General features: G+C 32.4%; 1 protein-coding gene and 1 long non-coding RNA gene across 3 annotated transcripts; one reads left to right on the top strand and one right to left on the bottom strand.

Annotated features, from left to right (window-relative positions):
* Positions 1 to 3,998: 3,998 nt before the first annotated feature.
* On the bottom strand, positions 3,999 to 10,000 carry LOC103845988. The gene is made up of 2 exons (XR_004454960.1): positions 4,873 to 10,000; positions 3,999 to 4,456 (listed from the first exon to the last, which is right to left on the bottom strand). It is a non-coding gene; the product is annotated as an uncharacterized LOC103845988 (long non-coding RNA).
* Positions 10,001 to 10,507: 507 nt separating this feature from the next.
* Positions 10,508 to 16,061, top strand: LOC103853661. Of its 2 annotated transcripts, none has more exons than XM_033284029.1 (3): positions 10,508 to 15,033; positions 15,118 to 15,209; positions 15,827 to 16,061. In XM_033284029.1, the coding sequence occupies exons 1-2, from the start codon at positions 13,762 to 13,764 to the stop codon at positions 15,157 to 15,159; spliced, it is 1,314 nt and encodes a 437-aa protein (XP_033139920.1). In that variant the 5' UTR covers positions 10,508 to 13,761; the 3' UTR covers positions 15,160 to 15,209; positions 15,827 to 16,061. The 2 variants fall into 2 exon arrangements, with proteins under 2 accessions (XP_033139920.1, XP_009128819.1); XM_009130571.3 differs by having other exon boundaries at positions 15,118 to 15,216; positions 15,828 to 16,061.
* The last annotated feature ends 282 nt before the right edge of the window (positions 16,062 to 16,343 follow it).

The following is a 16,343-nucleotide window of genomic DNA, read 5'->3' as shown; positions in this document are numbered from 1 at the left end:
ATTATTATCAACCTGAGGATCCAAATTTACTTCATCAGAAGTAACTAGACGAATCGGTATAGGTACCAGAGCCGATTCTTCCTCAAAGATGATATCCTTAACCTTATTTCTCCCCCCAAAATCAATACCCTCAAAGAACGTAGCTATTCCCGTCTCAAAAATATTTTTAGCAGTGGGATCATAAAACTTATACCTCCTTGAGCGCTCCGAATAACCAATAAAATAACTGCTAAATGTTCTTGAGTCCATTTTCTTTTCATACGGCTTATAAGGCCTTCCCTCAGCTGGACATCCCCATATCCGAAGGTGCTTTAGACTAGGCTTTCGACCAGTCCAAAGCTCATAAGGGGTTTTAGCAGTTGCTTTAGTTGGTACCCTATTAAGAATGTATGTTGCAGTCTTTAGTGCATCTCCCCAGAGTGATTCAGGCAAGGAGGAATGACTAATCATACTCCTCCACATGTCTTTAAGAGTGTGATTCCTTCTCTCAGACACACCATTCATGATAGGCGTCCCCGGCATGGTGTACTTAGGCACAATACCACACTCCTCTAGGTATCTGGTAAATGGTCATGGACGTTGTTCACCTGAGCCATCATACCGACCGTAGTATTCACCACCAGGATCAGATCTGACAAACTTATCCTTCGGTCGAGTTGGTTCTCAACCTCAGCCTTTAACCTTTTGAACATGTCCAGAGATTCCGATTTTCCATGAATGAGAAATAGGTATGCATATCGAGAATAATCGTCAATGAATGATATAAAGTATTGTTGACCATTCCAAGAAACTGCAGGGAACAGTCCACAAATATCCTTATGTATCAACTCAAGGACTTCTGTAGCTCTATATGCACCTAATCTCTTATGTTTGTTATGTTTTCCTTTAATGCAATCCGCACATATATCACAATCTGTGAACTTTATGGAACTTAATATACCTTCTGACACAAGACGCTCAACTCTATTTCTAGAGATGTTACCTAGGAGTTTGTGCCAAAGAGTTCCTGAATTTGTATCTTCGAACTTTCGTTTAGTACCTCTTGATTCAACATTTAAACTTTCATCCTTAGAGTTTATAATGTCAAGCATGTAAAGACTGTAATTTTCCAAAAGTTTACCGGTCCCAATAAGTACTGAATTTAAAGACAAAGTAGCGGTTTTTTTCTCTGTTAGACAAAAATAACGTGAATTGTCTAACCCATGACCAGAAACCAAATTACGTCTAAAAGACGGTACAATAAAGTGTCTTTCAAATCTAGAAAATGACCGGAACTAAAAAACTGTCTAAAATACGTGATTGCCTTCACATGCACCGGACTCCCATTAGCCACATGAATGCATCTTTCAGCATCAGTTGGGGTTCGATACCTTAGGCATCCCTGAAGTGAAACACTGATGTTAGTAGTAGCACAGGAGTCTAACCACCAAGTGTTTCTAGGTACTTCAACCAAGTTCGTTTTCGAACAGACTAAAGCAAGGAACATATCTTTTTTAGCACGCCAAACGTGATACTTAGGGCATTCCTTCTTTATGTGTCCACCCTTCCTGAAAAAGAAACATGTATCTTCAACCTTAGCATGTTTCTTTTGGGTAGGACCCTTAGCAGCATCATCCTTAACGGGTTCAAATTTCTTTATTTTGCCCTGTCTCTTAGAGGTGTAAACCATATGAGCACTTTCAGTCCTCTCTTGTTTCATTCTCTCTTCCTCTTGCACACAATACCCAATGAGCTCGTTAAGAGACCATTTCTCCTTATGTGTGTTATAATTTGATTTCAGCTGATTGAACTGAGGAGGAAGAGAGTTCAAGACAAATAATATGAGCAATTCAGCCGGAAGCTCAGTCTTAAGTGTATTGAGTTTTGAAACAATGTTGGACATCTCCAAAATGTACTCCCTTATTTTTCCATTGCCATGGTACCTCATCATACTAAAGCAATGCAAAAGCATACTTATTTCCGCCTTATCGCTTCTTGATATATGGTGTTTTATACATCTTGTATATATGCTTTTCAATTGGTTTTCAATTCTTTATCGAGTCTTCGTAGTCCTTTTCGAGTCATTACAGGTCTGGAGTTGCATTGGATGTGAGATGGACCAGCTGGAAGAAAAGAGGCAGCAAAAAGTGCAATTTGGTGATTTTCACGCAGAACAGTCTTGATGACTGTTCCGGATAGCGGAGCAACCCGAGTGACTGTTCCGAGGGTCTGTTCCAGCGGCAGAGATTTTTAAGGAAACTACAACCTATTTCGGAATTTACCCTAATCTCTCTATTTTCTCTCCCAGTCGCATGTGGCTTTGATATATCTTCTTTTTCTATTTCTTCTGATTATTCTACGCTGTTTTAGACATAAGAAACCAGACCTTAGAGTTGGAGACTGGAGATTTTGCTACTTTGTAAAGGGAGAAGGCCATCTCTCTCGATTTAGAGAAGAACCCCTTGAACCCTATTACTTTATTTCAGTCATATTTCATGTTGCTTTATATCTCTGTCTCTGTGTTTTCTTGCTCCATGGCTGAGTAGTCAGCTTGCTTAGTCTAGGATGTTAGGGTGTTAGATCCGTGAGCTTGACATAAATAAGTTATAAATCGATTGTCTTTATTCACTGTTGTTCTTAAGGCTTGCATCAAGTTAACCACTTAGTGCCTGATTCTAGGTTTAATCTATTCATCAAAAGTGTTATAGGTTGCTATACATAACTTGAATGAGCATTGCATCCCTAACCAGCGAAAGTAGATGTTAGGGTGTTTTGTGAACATATCGGACTTGACCTCTATTGCTTGTTGTCGCATCTTGATCCAAACGAGAGTTTAGGTATCAAGATCGATCAGCATAGGGAGCAGTACCATGACAGTGGGCTGTTCTACTTGAGTGATCAGAGTTCTAGACTTGCTCTTAATTAAACTTGAATAACTGTTTGGCTCACACTTGCTTAACACCCGATCAAACCACCCTAGGCTAGCATTTTTAATTATCTGAATTCTTTAATTAATCTTGTTACTTGTTTCTCACGAAACCCTCAAATCTTAAAACCCCCATATTGTTTTAGCTTGATATTGATCCCAGAAAAATAAAGTGTAACCGTTGGTCTCTGTGGATTCGATCCTAAAGTGCTACATCGACATACCATTCGATTGTGGTAGTGTGCACATTAGGTTAATTGGTGTGCGTATACACGTAATATCACTTCTTGTGAAGCGCAAATCCATTTCAGCAAGGAACTGTTTGAGATCATTGATCTCCCCATCACGTCTAAAGGTTTCTGGAATGATGTCCTTAACGATCATCAAACCCATGCGATTTGAACGCTCATACTTCTCATGAACAGACTTATATTCCTAAGTGATGTCATCCGTAGGAGAAGCAGGTTTGTCCATCCTTAGCACAAGGTCGAGATCCATACAACCTAGAACAATCTTAACTTTACTTTTCCATTCGAAAAAATTAGAATCCGTAAGTGTTGGAATAGATCCTAAGTTGGCAGATAAAATAGCTGAAAAGAGAACAAAATCCGAATTAATTACTCACTATCCGAAGAAATCAATAATAAATTTTAACGGATTATACTTCTCATCCAAGATACCAAATGTAACATCAATATCAAGTCTTTGGACAGTAATATCGACTATTAGCGGTACTCTTGTTGTAATGATCAAATACTTACCATAATTCATGATAAACAATAAACCTTCCTTTGGGCCGATTTATCATTCACATGTTAAAAAGCTATATAATCGTCATGTATTCACCATCACACATGTATGTACAATTCGGCCAAACATTAAACCTTCTTTGGGCCGATTTGACATCCACATGAATATTGTACATATGTATATATGTAAACCCGACCAAATACAACCTTCCTTTGGGCCGATTGAATATTCACATGAATTTACATATATACTTCCTTTAATAATTCTCTTAAAAAATCTTATTAAGAGAGGTCTTCCTTTGGACTGACATCTTAATTTAATTAATTAATTAAATTATTAAAGATGCATTATCAAATTTATTAGTTGATTTAAAACTGAATTTTATTCTTGCGCAGACAGATAACTAGAAGTCTGTGGGCTCTATATACAAAAATACTGAAGCGGGAGAATGGTTCGAGACATGGCAGTGGGCGCCAGCTTCACACACGACCTTTGTTTGAAACCAACCTTATGCGCTTTTTAACTTAATTAAAAGCTGGACGGGCCTGACTTAAAGTTTGTTCCAAACTGGCCCAACTGATTTAAAACAAAAGAAATTAGGCTAAAATAATTAAATTTGCAAGCCCAAAATAATTAATTAAATCAGAAACTGGATATGGGCCAAATAACAAAACATGCCTACCACGGATTTATCTCCAACCTAGGGTTTTCATGATAACCTCAAACAGGTTTTTTCAGCCGCCAAGACCCCAAAAAAACGGATCTGAGAACAGATCTGGAAAAATTGTTCCTCCAAAAATTCTGAAAATTTTCATTAAAATTCTCAATAAACCATAACCTTATAGACACTATTTTTCCAGAACTAAATCCATAAACTTTATTTAGATCTGAATTTAAATGTTTTCCACTAGATAACAACCAAAGATCTAGATCCAAACATGCCAAACAATTCAGATCTAACACAAATCCCAGAATACTTTATCTATCTTAAACCTTAGAGAAAAAAAAACAGATTCAACAATCCAATATTTTCACACAATAATAAAATCCAAATTTATATTATGAACTTTAAATAAATTCGAATTTCCTTTAGATCCAAACAGAAAATCAACATGGTGCTCTGATACCAATTGTTAGATTTAATTCTCTATAATTAATCAATATGAATCCTTTAACCATATGAATCTATGATTGTATAGGCTTAAGCGGAAGCGTACCTGATGTATCCATTGCTTATAGGATCTGAAGTTAGGGAATGGATCTTCCAAGTCAAACTCTATGTGACTTTAGTTCTCTATTGATGGGATATAGAGAAATTATGTATTTTCGGCTAGGGTTTCCTTGGAGACCAAAACCCTCTTTATATAGAGTATTAATTTTTAGTTCAGCCCTTCACAAAACTAGAAATTACTTAAGGTACCACATATAAATATTTCATAGCACTTATGCCCAAGCATTTACCTTATTCACAATAGTGACCACTTAAATAGGCTAATTGATTAATGGTCCTATCATATTTATTTCTTAACATATGTGACCCCACCAAATGATCTTACAATAGTTATATAAATTCAAAATCAGGAAGAAAAAACTAAACAAAGGGGAGAAAGTAAGATATAAATTGTTTATAAAGAGAAACCAATCAAACCATGGCTGACTTCACTTGGAACCTCCTTCATCCAACTTTGTTGTTAGCATTCATTTTTTCCTGGGAAGTGGCAAAAACCTCCTTCATCCTTTGTTAAATGCAATGTGGGATCATCTTGGGATGGGAGTTCAAAAATAGAAGGGGGTGCTTGTATTGTACGTGATGAGAAAGGTTGGTTTTGTTCCACAACAGAAGGTCTTTTTCTCAAACTGGATCTTCCTCCCAAGCTAACTTGGTAGCACAGTGGGCTGCAGCAGCCATGTGCGACCTCAAGCTTTAAAATGTAATTATGGAGTTCTCGTCTTCAGAAGTCAAAAAATCTATGGAGCATTCACTTGTGTCCTTAGGCGATTATCAAAGCTGTTCCTTAATTTACGCTATATACGATACATTCCATTGTGGAAGACAGTTTGAATTTTGTCCCGGTCTCCTGTAACAACTTAGCCAATATGATTACGAGAGATCATAAACATCAGTCGTATGTAGCTCTTCACGGTCCTGTGTGGTTGGCATCTCTGATTCGCCAGGAAGCATTAGCTTAAGGAGTTCCATGTTCTGATGGGTAGCTGTGCTTTGGTTTCCTTTCTTTAAGGCTCTGTTTTTTTTCTCTCCTATTGGAGTTGGTTTTAGTTCTGCTCGATACTCTATGTTGTTTATCCCTTATCGTTTGGCTGGGACAGAACTTTATTATCCTTAATGACAAAAAAAGAGTTACAGCTACCGACGCATTTTGAAAAGAACATGTTATCATTGATGTTAGAGGTGAAATTCAGCCTGCTTTATACCCGGTCCGAGCCTGAGTCAAAATTCTCCAGACTCACTACAAAATAACAGGCTCACAAAAATCTAAGGCCCATGCCAAGCTCAACAAACGGTTCATGCAGAGCTAACACAATCAAACCACAGTGTAATACAGTTCAAAGGAATAAAGGCACATGATACTCGTCAGAGATCACATGGCCGTTCCGAGCGACTCTTGACCTATAAAAACAAAACCAAAGACAGAAGAAAAGGAGGGAATTGTCCTAGAGCAATACTTTTTTTTTGTTCTTAGATACCTACTGCATTTGTACTCGTTTTTACTCGTATTATCAATAAGATACACTTTTTTTTTATAATATCGTCAATATGTAAATCTTTTATACATTTCTTCCTAGACGCGTAATCGAAACTGAAATAGATTTTGACATCCATCAATTGATTCAGTTACATATAAAATACACTTTTACAAGAAACCCATAGGAAACTTGTATCTTAAGCTATTTGGAAAATATGAAATCTCGCCATTGTTTTATGTTCAATAAGATTTCCTTGAGTCTTTAAGATGATTGCAAAGAAAAACTATGGGGAATTAATTAAATGAATGGTTGGTTGGTCAGGATACATGATCATCAACACCGGCGGATTGAAAGCTAGGGTATGAGCTTTCTTCGTGCAGTGTAAATGGCGTGGTCTCAAACATTTTTACAAGATGATAGGAATAATGTACAAAAAAAATTAAATCTTAGGTTAATGGTTAACCGAAAAGCTCTGTATCCACTTTTGGTATTGGCTGGATTGGTTATAAACATATGATAAAAAGTGTTTTTAATATTTAAATTTAATTTTATTTTGTGCTTTTAAAGCATGAGTATAGGTTTTCAACTGACAAAAAATATATTTAATAAAAATTAAATTGTTTACTAAATTTGTATTCTTTTTTAAAATATGACTTAAAATTTCAAGTGAAATACAAAAATAACCCATGTTTTTAAAAACTTTCATTTTTCCTATTCAGCCTAGAAGTTTGAGTTATTCACGAAAATGCCATTATTATTTTTTTTCTTTCTTTTTTTCGAAAATGAGTCTTTTACTTTATCATCTTCATCTTCCCCAAGTATTTACAATGTTGACATTGTTATCAATACATTAATCACTATGAACAACCAATTTGAAACTCTTAATGCACCAAAGTTTCGGTTTTAACTCATTATATCTCATTACTTATGCACACAAATCACATCTCTCTCACTCTCTCTTCAAATTCATCAAAAAAAAACAAGATTTTGATTCCAAGATTTGTAAGGTTCATAGAGATATTGAAGCTCATGATTCGTGGTCATTAACGAATTGGTAGCTTTTGTAGTGAAGTTTTGGGTGCTTGGAGAAGCTAAGCAAGTCATCTCACATGTTCAAGCTAAGCAATCATTTTTTTCTTCAGAAGACTTTAAGAAAACTTCAGAAATACTTTCAGAAGACTTCGCTAGATGTGTTATCCATCAAGAAGACTTCGCTAGATGTGTTCTCCATCAAGAAGACTTTTCTAGAAGTCTTCTAACTTTCCTTTATTAACAAAAAAAAATAAAAAAATCCCGGATAAACATGTTAGTTTTGCAATTGACCGAAATTTGTCAGAAATTTGACTTTTAATAGAAGACTTTTCGGGAAATCTTTTCGAGAAAAACTTTTATAGAAGTATTCTGTAAGTTTTCCCGAAGTCTTCTCACTGTCGTAAGAAGTTTGCGTGGGTTACTTTTGCAATTGAAAAATAATAGTAAAAATTTTAATATTAATGAGAAGACTTCTCTAGAAAAGTCAAATATAGTCAATTTCAAAAGTATCCCATGTAGACTTCTTGCGACATTGAGAAGTCTTTATAAAAAGTCAAATTTCTGACAAACTTCGGTCAATTGCAAAACTAACATATTTATTCGAGAAGTCTTCTTTGGCATTTTCAATTTTTTTTTTGAAATTCAAAAGTAAGCCCATTTACAAAGGAATGCTTTTCAACATGTCTTCTATAGAATAGACTTCCTAAGATGTCTTCCTTCGTAAATTTGCAATTGCAAAAATGACATAAACAAAAGACTTCTATAGAAGTCTTCTACGTTAATGTTTAATAAACCTTCATTTTCTCTACAATTAAAATGATATTTTAATACTTTCTTATTTATTCATGTGTATTAGTCAATATTGGAGCACTTTGATGAAATTCATAACTTATTTGGTGATAATTATGAGATTTCAAATATTTATGTTTACTAATGTTTCTAACTAATCCGAGAAAACTTCTTAAGAAGTCTTCAGTTTTCTACGTTTGATTTTCAAGAGTGTTAAGTAACTTCAAGAATATCATGTCATGTGGTTTAATGTATCTTTTAGATCATAAGATATACTTTTTAACTTACATAAGATTTAAAATTTCAACTTTTACTTAAAATTCAAATTTGATATTTTGTGAATTTGACTAAGTTTTCATGTGAAGTCTTCTCTCTTAGTTTTAGTAAATTTGACTAAGTTTTAATTGGTATGTTAATAAATTCATTAATGTCAAGTACTTTTGGCAAAACATGAACATATTCACCAAATTGTTTTGATTAACATCTCTTCAAGTTTACAAAAGAATTCACAACTAAAATAGTACACATACAGATCATAAAACAAGACTTAAAACAAAACTATTACACATGGAGCTAGATATCATTCTTCTACAAAGATAAGCTTGGCGGACTCCAGTTGACATCATTCCTTTGTACCATTTTGGGCAGAAGACTTTGGAAGACTTCCTGAAGACTTGGTGGGAAGTCTTCTAGCAATAAATTCATTAGCAAGAAGTCTTTTAAGAGTCTTCCGAGATTCTTCTAAGAGTCTTCTAAAAAGTATTCCAAAGTCTGATTCAGATCTGAAAAAAAATCTACATATTTAAAAGCGTTCAAATTGCCTTAAAACAAAGAAAGCTTCAAAAAACATTTTATACTTAAATAATTAACAAAACAATCACATTCAGTTGTTTCTATAACTTTTTAGAATCTAATATATAAAACACACAAAATACATATCCAAAATTTATACCACTTTGGGCATAAAACTTCGGAAGACTTCGTGGGACGTCTTCTAGCATAAAATGCATTAGAAGACTTCGCAAGAAGTCTTCCTAGAGTCTTCTAAGAATTTTTCCAAAGTCTGACTCAAATATGAAAAATTTGCATATCCAAAAACATTCAAATGGCTTCAAAACAGAGAAAACTTCAAAAAAAAAATTTATGCTTAATAATAAACAAAACAGTCACATTAGATTGAATCTATAATTTTTTAGATTTAATATATAAAAAACATATAAAATACATATCCAAAATTTGTACCACTTTAGGAAGAAGACTTTGGGAGACTACCTGAAGACTTCGTGGAAAGTCTTCTACCATAAAATGAATGAGAAGACTTGCCTAGAAGTCTTCCGAGGAGTCTTCTCAGAGTCATCTAATATAAGTTTTTTAAAGTCTGTTTCAGATCTGAAAAATCTGCAACTTCAAAATCATTCAAATGGCTTAAAAAATATAATTTATGCTTAAATAATAAAAAAAACCATCACATTAGGTTAAGACTTTCGGTTATGTTACGAGAAAAGACGGCCGCGAGTCACTAAGGGTATGACTGGTTTCTCCGCTACAACTCTTAAACGCAGCTTTTGTGATTAGTAGTGGTTGTTGGTGTTTTGCAACAATCACATAAACCGCTCTAAATCTCATAAATTCAAAAATTGGTTCTAGCTAGCGTTGGCGGTTGCGGGAGGATAATTTTTTTTTCTTTTTTTAAACAATATAAATACAAAAATAAAAATAGTTAATAAAATATTTAAATTGGAATTATAAGAATACTAAAATATATCTATTATATTTTAACTAATATTATAAAATTTTAAAGTAAAAATATTTTCTATAATTTTAAAAAATTTAAAACTATAACTTTCTAAATATAATTTATATATTTATTATAATATTATTATTTTGATATTGTTATAATTATATAAAGAGAATTCTCCTAAATAGACCATTTTCAAATTTTGATCATAAAATAGACCACAAGAAGGAAAATGACCAAAATGTTTCATTTAATAGGTAAAAAGATCTTAACCCTATATATATAAATAAATAAATAAAATAAAATAAAAAAATTATAATTTTAGATTATATGTTTTCAAATTCGAACTTTTTTATAATTTTTTTTTCGAAAATTTGTTTTTATTTTTTTCAAATTTTTTTTTTTGTAATTCGAAAATATTTTTTGAAACTATTTAAAAAAAAATTATTTTCAAATTTTTAATATTTATTTTTTATTTTATAAAATTTTAAATTTGAATCCCAAATCCCCACCCCTTAACTCTAAACTCTAAGATTTGGATTAGTTAACCCGAGAGGTATAAGTGTATATTTACCTCTTTAATGAAACATTTTGGTCATTTTGATCCTTATAATCTATATTTGTGACATAAACATTTTTAGTGCTATCCTAGAGTATTTCTCTTATATAAAATTTAAATATTGTTAATTTATTATTTAACTGCTGCTGCATTTAGTGGTTAACCAGTCATAAGTATCCCTCAAGCGTACTAATTTCTAACCGCAGAACCAGTCGTGCAAAGCTCTTAAAACCGCTGGAAACCGCAACTATCCGTATCCGCAAACTTTCGTAGTCGCAACCACAACCGCCGGCATTTGAACCGGTCAGATCCTAAGACATCGAAATAAAGTTAACCAACCGCAATCCTCGCCTTTCTGCCGCAGACCGGTCAACCAGACTTCAAACCAGACCTCAGGCAAGAACAGATCTACCACCTCCACCTCGCCTTTCTCCGATAGACTTAAGAGACTATTTGGAAAACCCTAAAATGCCGCTTCCACCGAACGCAATCCCTACATCCACCGTGCCATGACTCCAACACTAATTTGCATTTTTAATTTCTTAGTTGAAGACTCCAACTTGAAGTAAGGGTAATTTGTTTTCCCATATACATAAAAAACCCTCAAATTCACTATGTAACCAAAACACTCCCTTCTCCTTATTTATTTTCGTATCTCTCTCTCTAACCTCTGATTAAACATTTAATTGTTTTTTAAATGTCTTGTTTTTTCAATTAAATGTGTAGTTGGGAAAAAAGCTACTAATTTTAGTTTTGAAATCATAATACCAATTTCATTTTCCGATAAATAAAGCTACTAGTATTAAAATGTTCGTCCTTTTCTTCACAAGAAACAAAAACAGCGCTGGTGAATTCAATGAACATTTACACACTTTCAAAGAGTTTGGTAGTTATTAAATTCTAATAATGGAGAAAATTAATATTTTTTTATCAATTTCTTCACCTTTTTCGATGCATATATGGTCCACATTATTGGAAACTGTTTGAGAAAGGCATAAACTATGGATGACTATCTTTACAAAAATATATATTATTTATTTGCCAAAATTTATGATTGCTTCCTCCGTTTCTAAAAGATCTATGTTTTAGAAGAAAAAAATTATTTCAAAAAGATATATTTTTCATATTTACAATGCATAAATTAAATATAAATTGTAAGCTTCAAAAAACATAATTGTATTTATTAAAATTTTATTGGTGAAAACTTGTGGAAAATAGTTAATTGCGGAAAATAATGTATTTGTAACTAAAATTTGATGTATTTTTTTAATAAGTGTGAAAATCTTAAAATATGGATCTTTTAAAAACAGAAAGAATATAATTTTTCTTTTTCTTACCTTAAATGTCAGGCTTTTAGCCTATTAAAAACTGTAGCAAAATAAGTAATGTCAATATATATATAACAAATTTGAAATTACAGTCAGATATCCACGTACATTGAAGCATATATAGATGACCTATATAAGATGGTTTGTCATACCATATTCACATTATTTTTAAAATAATAGAAATTATCTCATATATATTTCTAAATTCTCTAAATCAAACAATGTTGTTTGGTTATTTACAATCAACATTGTTCTCAGTATAGTATAGTCCAATAGCTGTTATGTTGTATGTACATAAACGGTGAGAATAGAAGGTGAAGTACCCAGTGTCGTGCGAAGAGTTTAAGGGGCCTAAGGCAAGTTCTAAAAATAAACTTATTTACAACTGTAATGAAAATAATTTTCTAATATGATATATTATTTTCACCAAATACACAAGTCTAATACTGTAAAAAAATAAGTTTATAACGTAAATATGTTATATTATGTTATATAGAAAAAAAATACATGAATTCAGAAAATGAGTTAATTAATTTTCGTAGAAATGTTTTTTTTTAATAAGTCTAAACCACTAGATTAGAAATTATTTTAAATTTTGGGGCCCTAAAAATAGTCATATTAATCGGGGGCCTGAGGCAAATGCCTTTTTCAATACACTGTAGGCACGCCTCTGGAAGTACCATTTATTAGCATTTTCAGTCGTCGCCCAAACATTACATTATGGTACTGTAGTTTTGAGTCCGACAAAGTTAATACATGCCTCTTCAACCGATTAAAGTAGATGTGTTAAGAGTTTTTTATTACCATCTGGCATACTCTCTTTGTTCCTGATCTGTTTCATCTCAAATGAGACACCAAAATGACATCATTTTATTAAATTTGGTGATTTGTAAATAGATTATAAAAGACTAATATTATTGGTAGTTTTAGTTTATAGTTGAAAGCAAATGATGCTATTTTCTCTTTTCTTACATTAGTTAACACTAAAATATTATTTTATTTATATTTAATAATTTAACTTAATGAATATTGGGGATGATTGGTAAGAACTGTAGCTTTATATTTTTTTCTGTAGAATTTAATCTGTAGATTTATTTGCTGTAGCTTTCATTGTTGTAACTTTCTAAAGCACTAATTTTTTGTTCTGAAAATAAAGCTCTCTACCGGCGTATTTTGATTTTGTTCAGATTTTTTTCCTGTGAGTATTTTAAGGAAAGTAAAGTTCGATTGGTTGACATATATAACTCTAGTTTTAGCAAATGTTCCAAATATAATATATTGTATATATATGTTCATGTCATTGAAATTTAGTTATATACCATATAAAATAAATAAAATGATTGTTTTGATTTATTTACAAGATGTATTGTTTTGATTTATGTATTTATTCTAATTTAATTATATACATAATACGTAAATGAATACAAATAGATAATAATATCCCGCGCAACTGTGAGGATCTTAAGCTAGTTTGATAGAGTTTGACGATACAAAATATCACTATCAATCCAGGTAATAAATTTAATGAAATCGGGAAAATGTACGCCATTTTTGTTTTGCTAGATTTTCTTGTAAAGAAATTAAAAGGATATACATATAATTCATTTATTTATTTTTTGTGTCAAAACATTCATTAAAGTATATGTAGCTAAACTTTTTTTTACCTTTTTATTATTTCCTCATCCAAAATTATGATTAAATGTAGCATCATCCTTTGCTACTATTTCTTGTTACATATAATTATACCGATATTTTGTTACCTCTCCACAAAGTGTCACCATCAAGTAGTCACTTATGATTTTTATGAATTTGACTACTCTTGAGTCTTGAGTCCCCTCATCCCCGGAACTACAGCCTTCACTTATATATCAACATTCTGACATCAAAACTCTTTTTTTTTTAGAATATATCAATAACTCTCTTGCTTCTTTTTCTTTTATATTACACATTCTTGATGCTTCAGAGGTCTGTAAAGATTTTTTTGTCTGAAGAAACAATGGAGGAGAAGAAACCGAATCTTGATGCTCCGTCTCTATCCGTGAGACGAATTCCAACGAAACTAGAGAATCCAAGCGACTCAGAGAACACCAAGAAGATTACAACGACGATCAGGAGGAGAAAAGTCAAAGATTCATGTCAAGAAACTGAGCATGGAACTGTGGTTCGGTTATTACAAGATGACAAGAGCTTCGATCATGTAGTGGAACCATCTTTAGTTCCATTTGTGTGGGAACAAACACCTGGAAAGCCAAAGGATCATCATACACTACTCCAAGAATCAGACCTAATCAAAGCATTGGATATGGTTTCTTCAACCGCAAGCTTTTCTGTTAACTGTAGTACAAACGGAGTAAGTGATGAGTTCGAGAACAATGGAGGCAGACCAAGCAGTGTATCAAAAGATGACGTCAATCTTGAATATCGTGACCTCATCATGGCGAGATTTTTACCAGCTGCTAAAGCGATTGCCTTGAAACAGAAGAAAGGATCTTATAGAGACCAAGAAGAGAAGATGATGAAGAAAAAGAAAAAGAAACGGATCATTGCTCTACAGAGAGTCTCCATGGCCATAAATCAAGATTTAAACAATGATGGTCATGATCATGTTGAAGAAGCAGTCCACTCAAGTGACCCCAAGAAGGCTATGTTTGGGTTCTTGCCACAGTTATGTTCCAAGAACTCACTGGATGTTCTTAATCCGGTTCTTTTTCGGATCAAAACTTGTCAGAATGTTGCGGTAAGTTCTAGCAAAATCATAAACCCTAAAACACAATATTCTGTTTATAAAACCAAACCAGCATCATCAACAATAATCGTGAGATCAAACAAGGCTATGAGCAAGTCTCAAGAAACCTCTCCAATACCAAGATTTTCAGAAAAGCTTTCCACAACTTCGAGGTTGCAAAGAACATCGAGTACTCAGATCAAGAGACAAGATACGAGGTTTCTTTCGGAGGGGGTAAAGAGAATGAGGAACAGAAACAAAAACAGGTCAGGGAATATCTCTGTTTCTCAACCTCCGTTGCCTAAAACTCCTTCAGAGTCTTGGCTTTGCCGTACACTTCCGAGAAGTTCGACAGTCAGCACCGTCGTCCCTGGTCAATTACCCGTCCTTCTATCCGGTCAAGACACCGGTTTGAGGAAGATGATGGATCAAAAGTCTATTAAATGGGAGACGATTGTAAAAACATCGTATAAACACCATGACAATGTACGCTACTCAGAGGTATGAATGATATTCTGAAGATATCTTTATTTTTCTATGTATTTTATTTTGATTTTCTGTGTGATTTTTCCGGATTATGTACAGGAGCTCACTGTTGTTCATCCCTCTCGTCAACACAAACCATAAACCGGAATCTTCTTTTCCGGTACAGTAAAATTTAGTGATATTTATTTAATGTTGTTACTAGATTTTGACCCGCGCTTTGAAAGCGCGGGTTTATTATTATTATTTTTTCAGTTGACAAATATTTAGTAAATGTCATATTTTCCTATATTTGTGTTTTATTTTATAAAAGACTTAAAAATTTTATCTTTATTTATCGATTTCATTTTAAATGACTATTTATGTTAAAAAAAAATAAACTTTATTTTTAATGAATTAAGTTGGTATAACTCTGATAAATTAATTTTATTATGGGATTAATATTTTAATTAAAAAATTATATACTTTTAATAAAGATTTATACTTTTCGATAAAAAAATTCAATTATTTTTATGAATGCTTAAATTATATTAAGAAAAGAAAAAATAATAATTAAGAATAGTTGAAAAAAAATTATTTGAACTTGGACTCAATGGCCCAAAGGAAAAAAAAAGGTGAGAATTGAATCTGATTTTTTAATAGGCCCAAATGGCCCAAGAGAGATTTGATTTGGGCTGGATCCAAAAATAATGACCCAATATAGATTTGTTATTAATATTACTTAATTGCCCTTAATGAAACATGCAATGTTAGTGAAGGAAACATGCCCCTAAGGTAATTATGACAATAGGATCCTGCTTTAATAGTATAGATTACGATTGTGGTATGTGTGTGTTAAAGAAGAAAAATAATCTGTACAAGAGGTAATAATGTCGGATCAATCCAAACTCCGTGTCGGACCAGTTTGGGTTAGCTCGGAAATATAGTGCCACATATCAACATTTATTATTATCACCACCAGTATCTAAGGATGTGTATGTGTATTGATTCAAACATTTGGAATGATTTTTTTTTAAACGAAAATTTCATTTTATTTTAAAATATTATAATAAAAGTTTAAATCTAATATTGATTATATTATCTTACAAATGTGTAAACAAGATCCAATTCATGGTCTAAACCATGAATATTATTTGATAAAAAAATCCATGAATATATTCATCTGGACAAATGTCTAATTATAGTATTTTATAAATGTCTTCTAACATCCTAGATATACTTAACTAATGATACAAAAACACCAAAAGTCTTTTGTTATTGAATTTTTAGGTATAATCAATCTGCTTTTATAGTTTTAGTCCAAAATGTTTTACAAGTACAAAAGATTC

This window comes from Brassica rapa, chromosome A02 (assembly GCF_000309985.2).
Source record: "Brassica rapa cultivar Chiifu-401-42 chromosome A02, CAAS_Brap_v3.01, whole genome shotgun sequence".
Taxonomy (NCBI): domain Eukaryota; kingdom Viridiplantae; phylum Streptophyta; class Magnoliopsida; order Brassicales; family Brassicaceae; genus Brassica; species Brassica rapa.
Note: the sequence above shows the minus strand (reverse complement) of the source record. Positions and strands in the feature narration are given on the sequence as shown.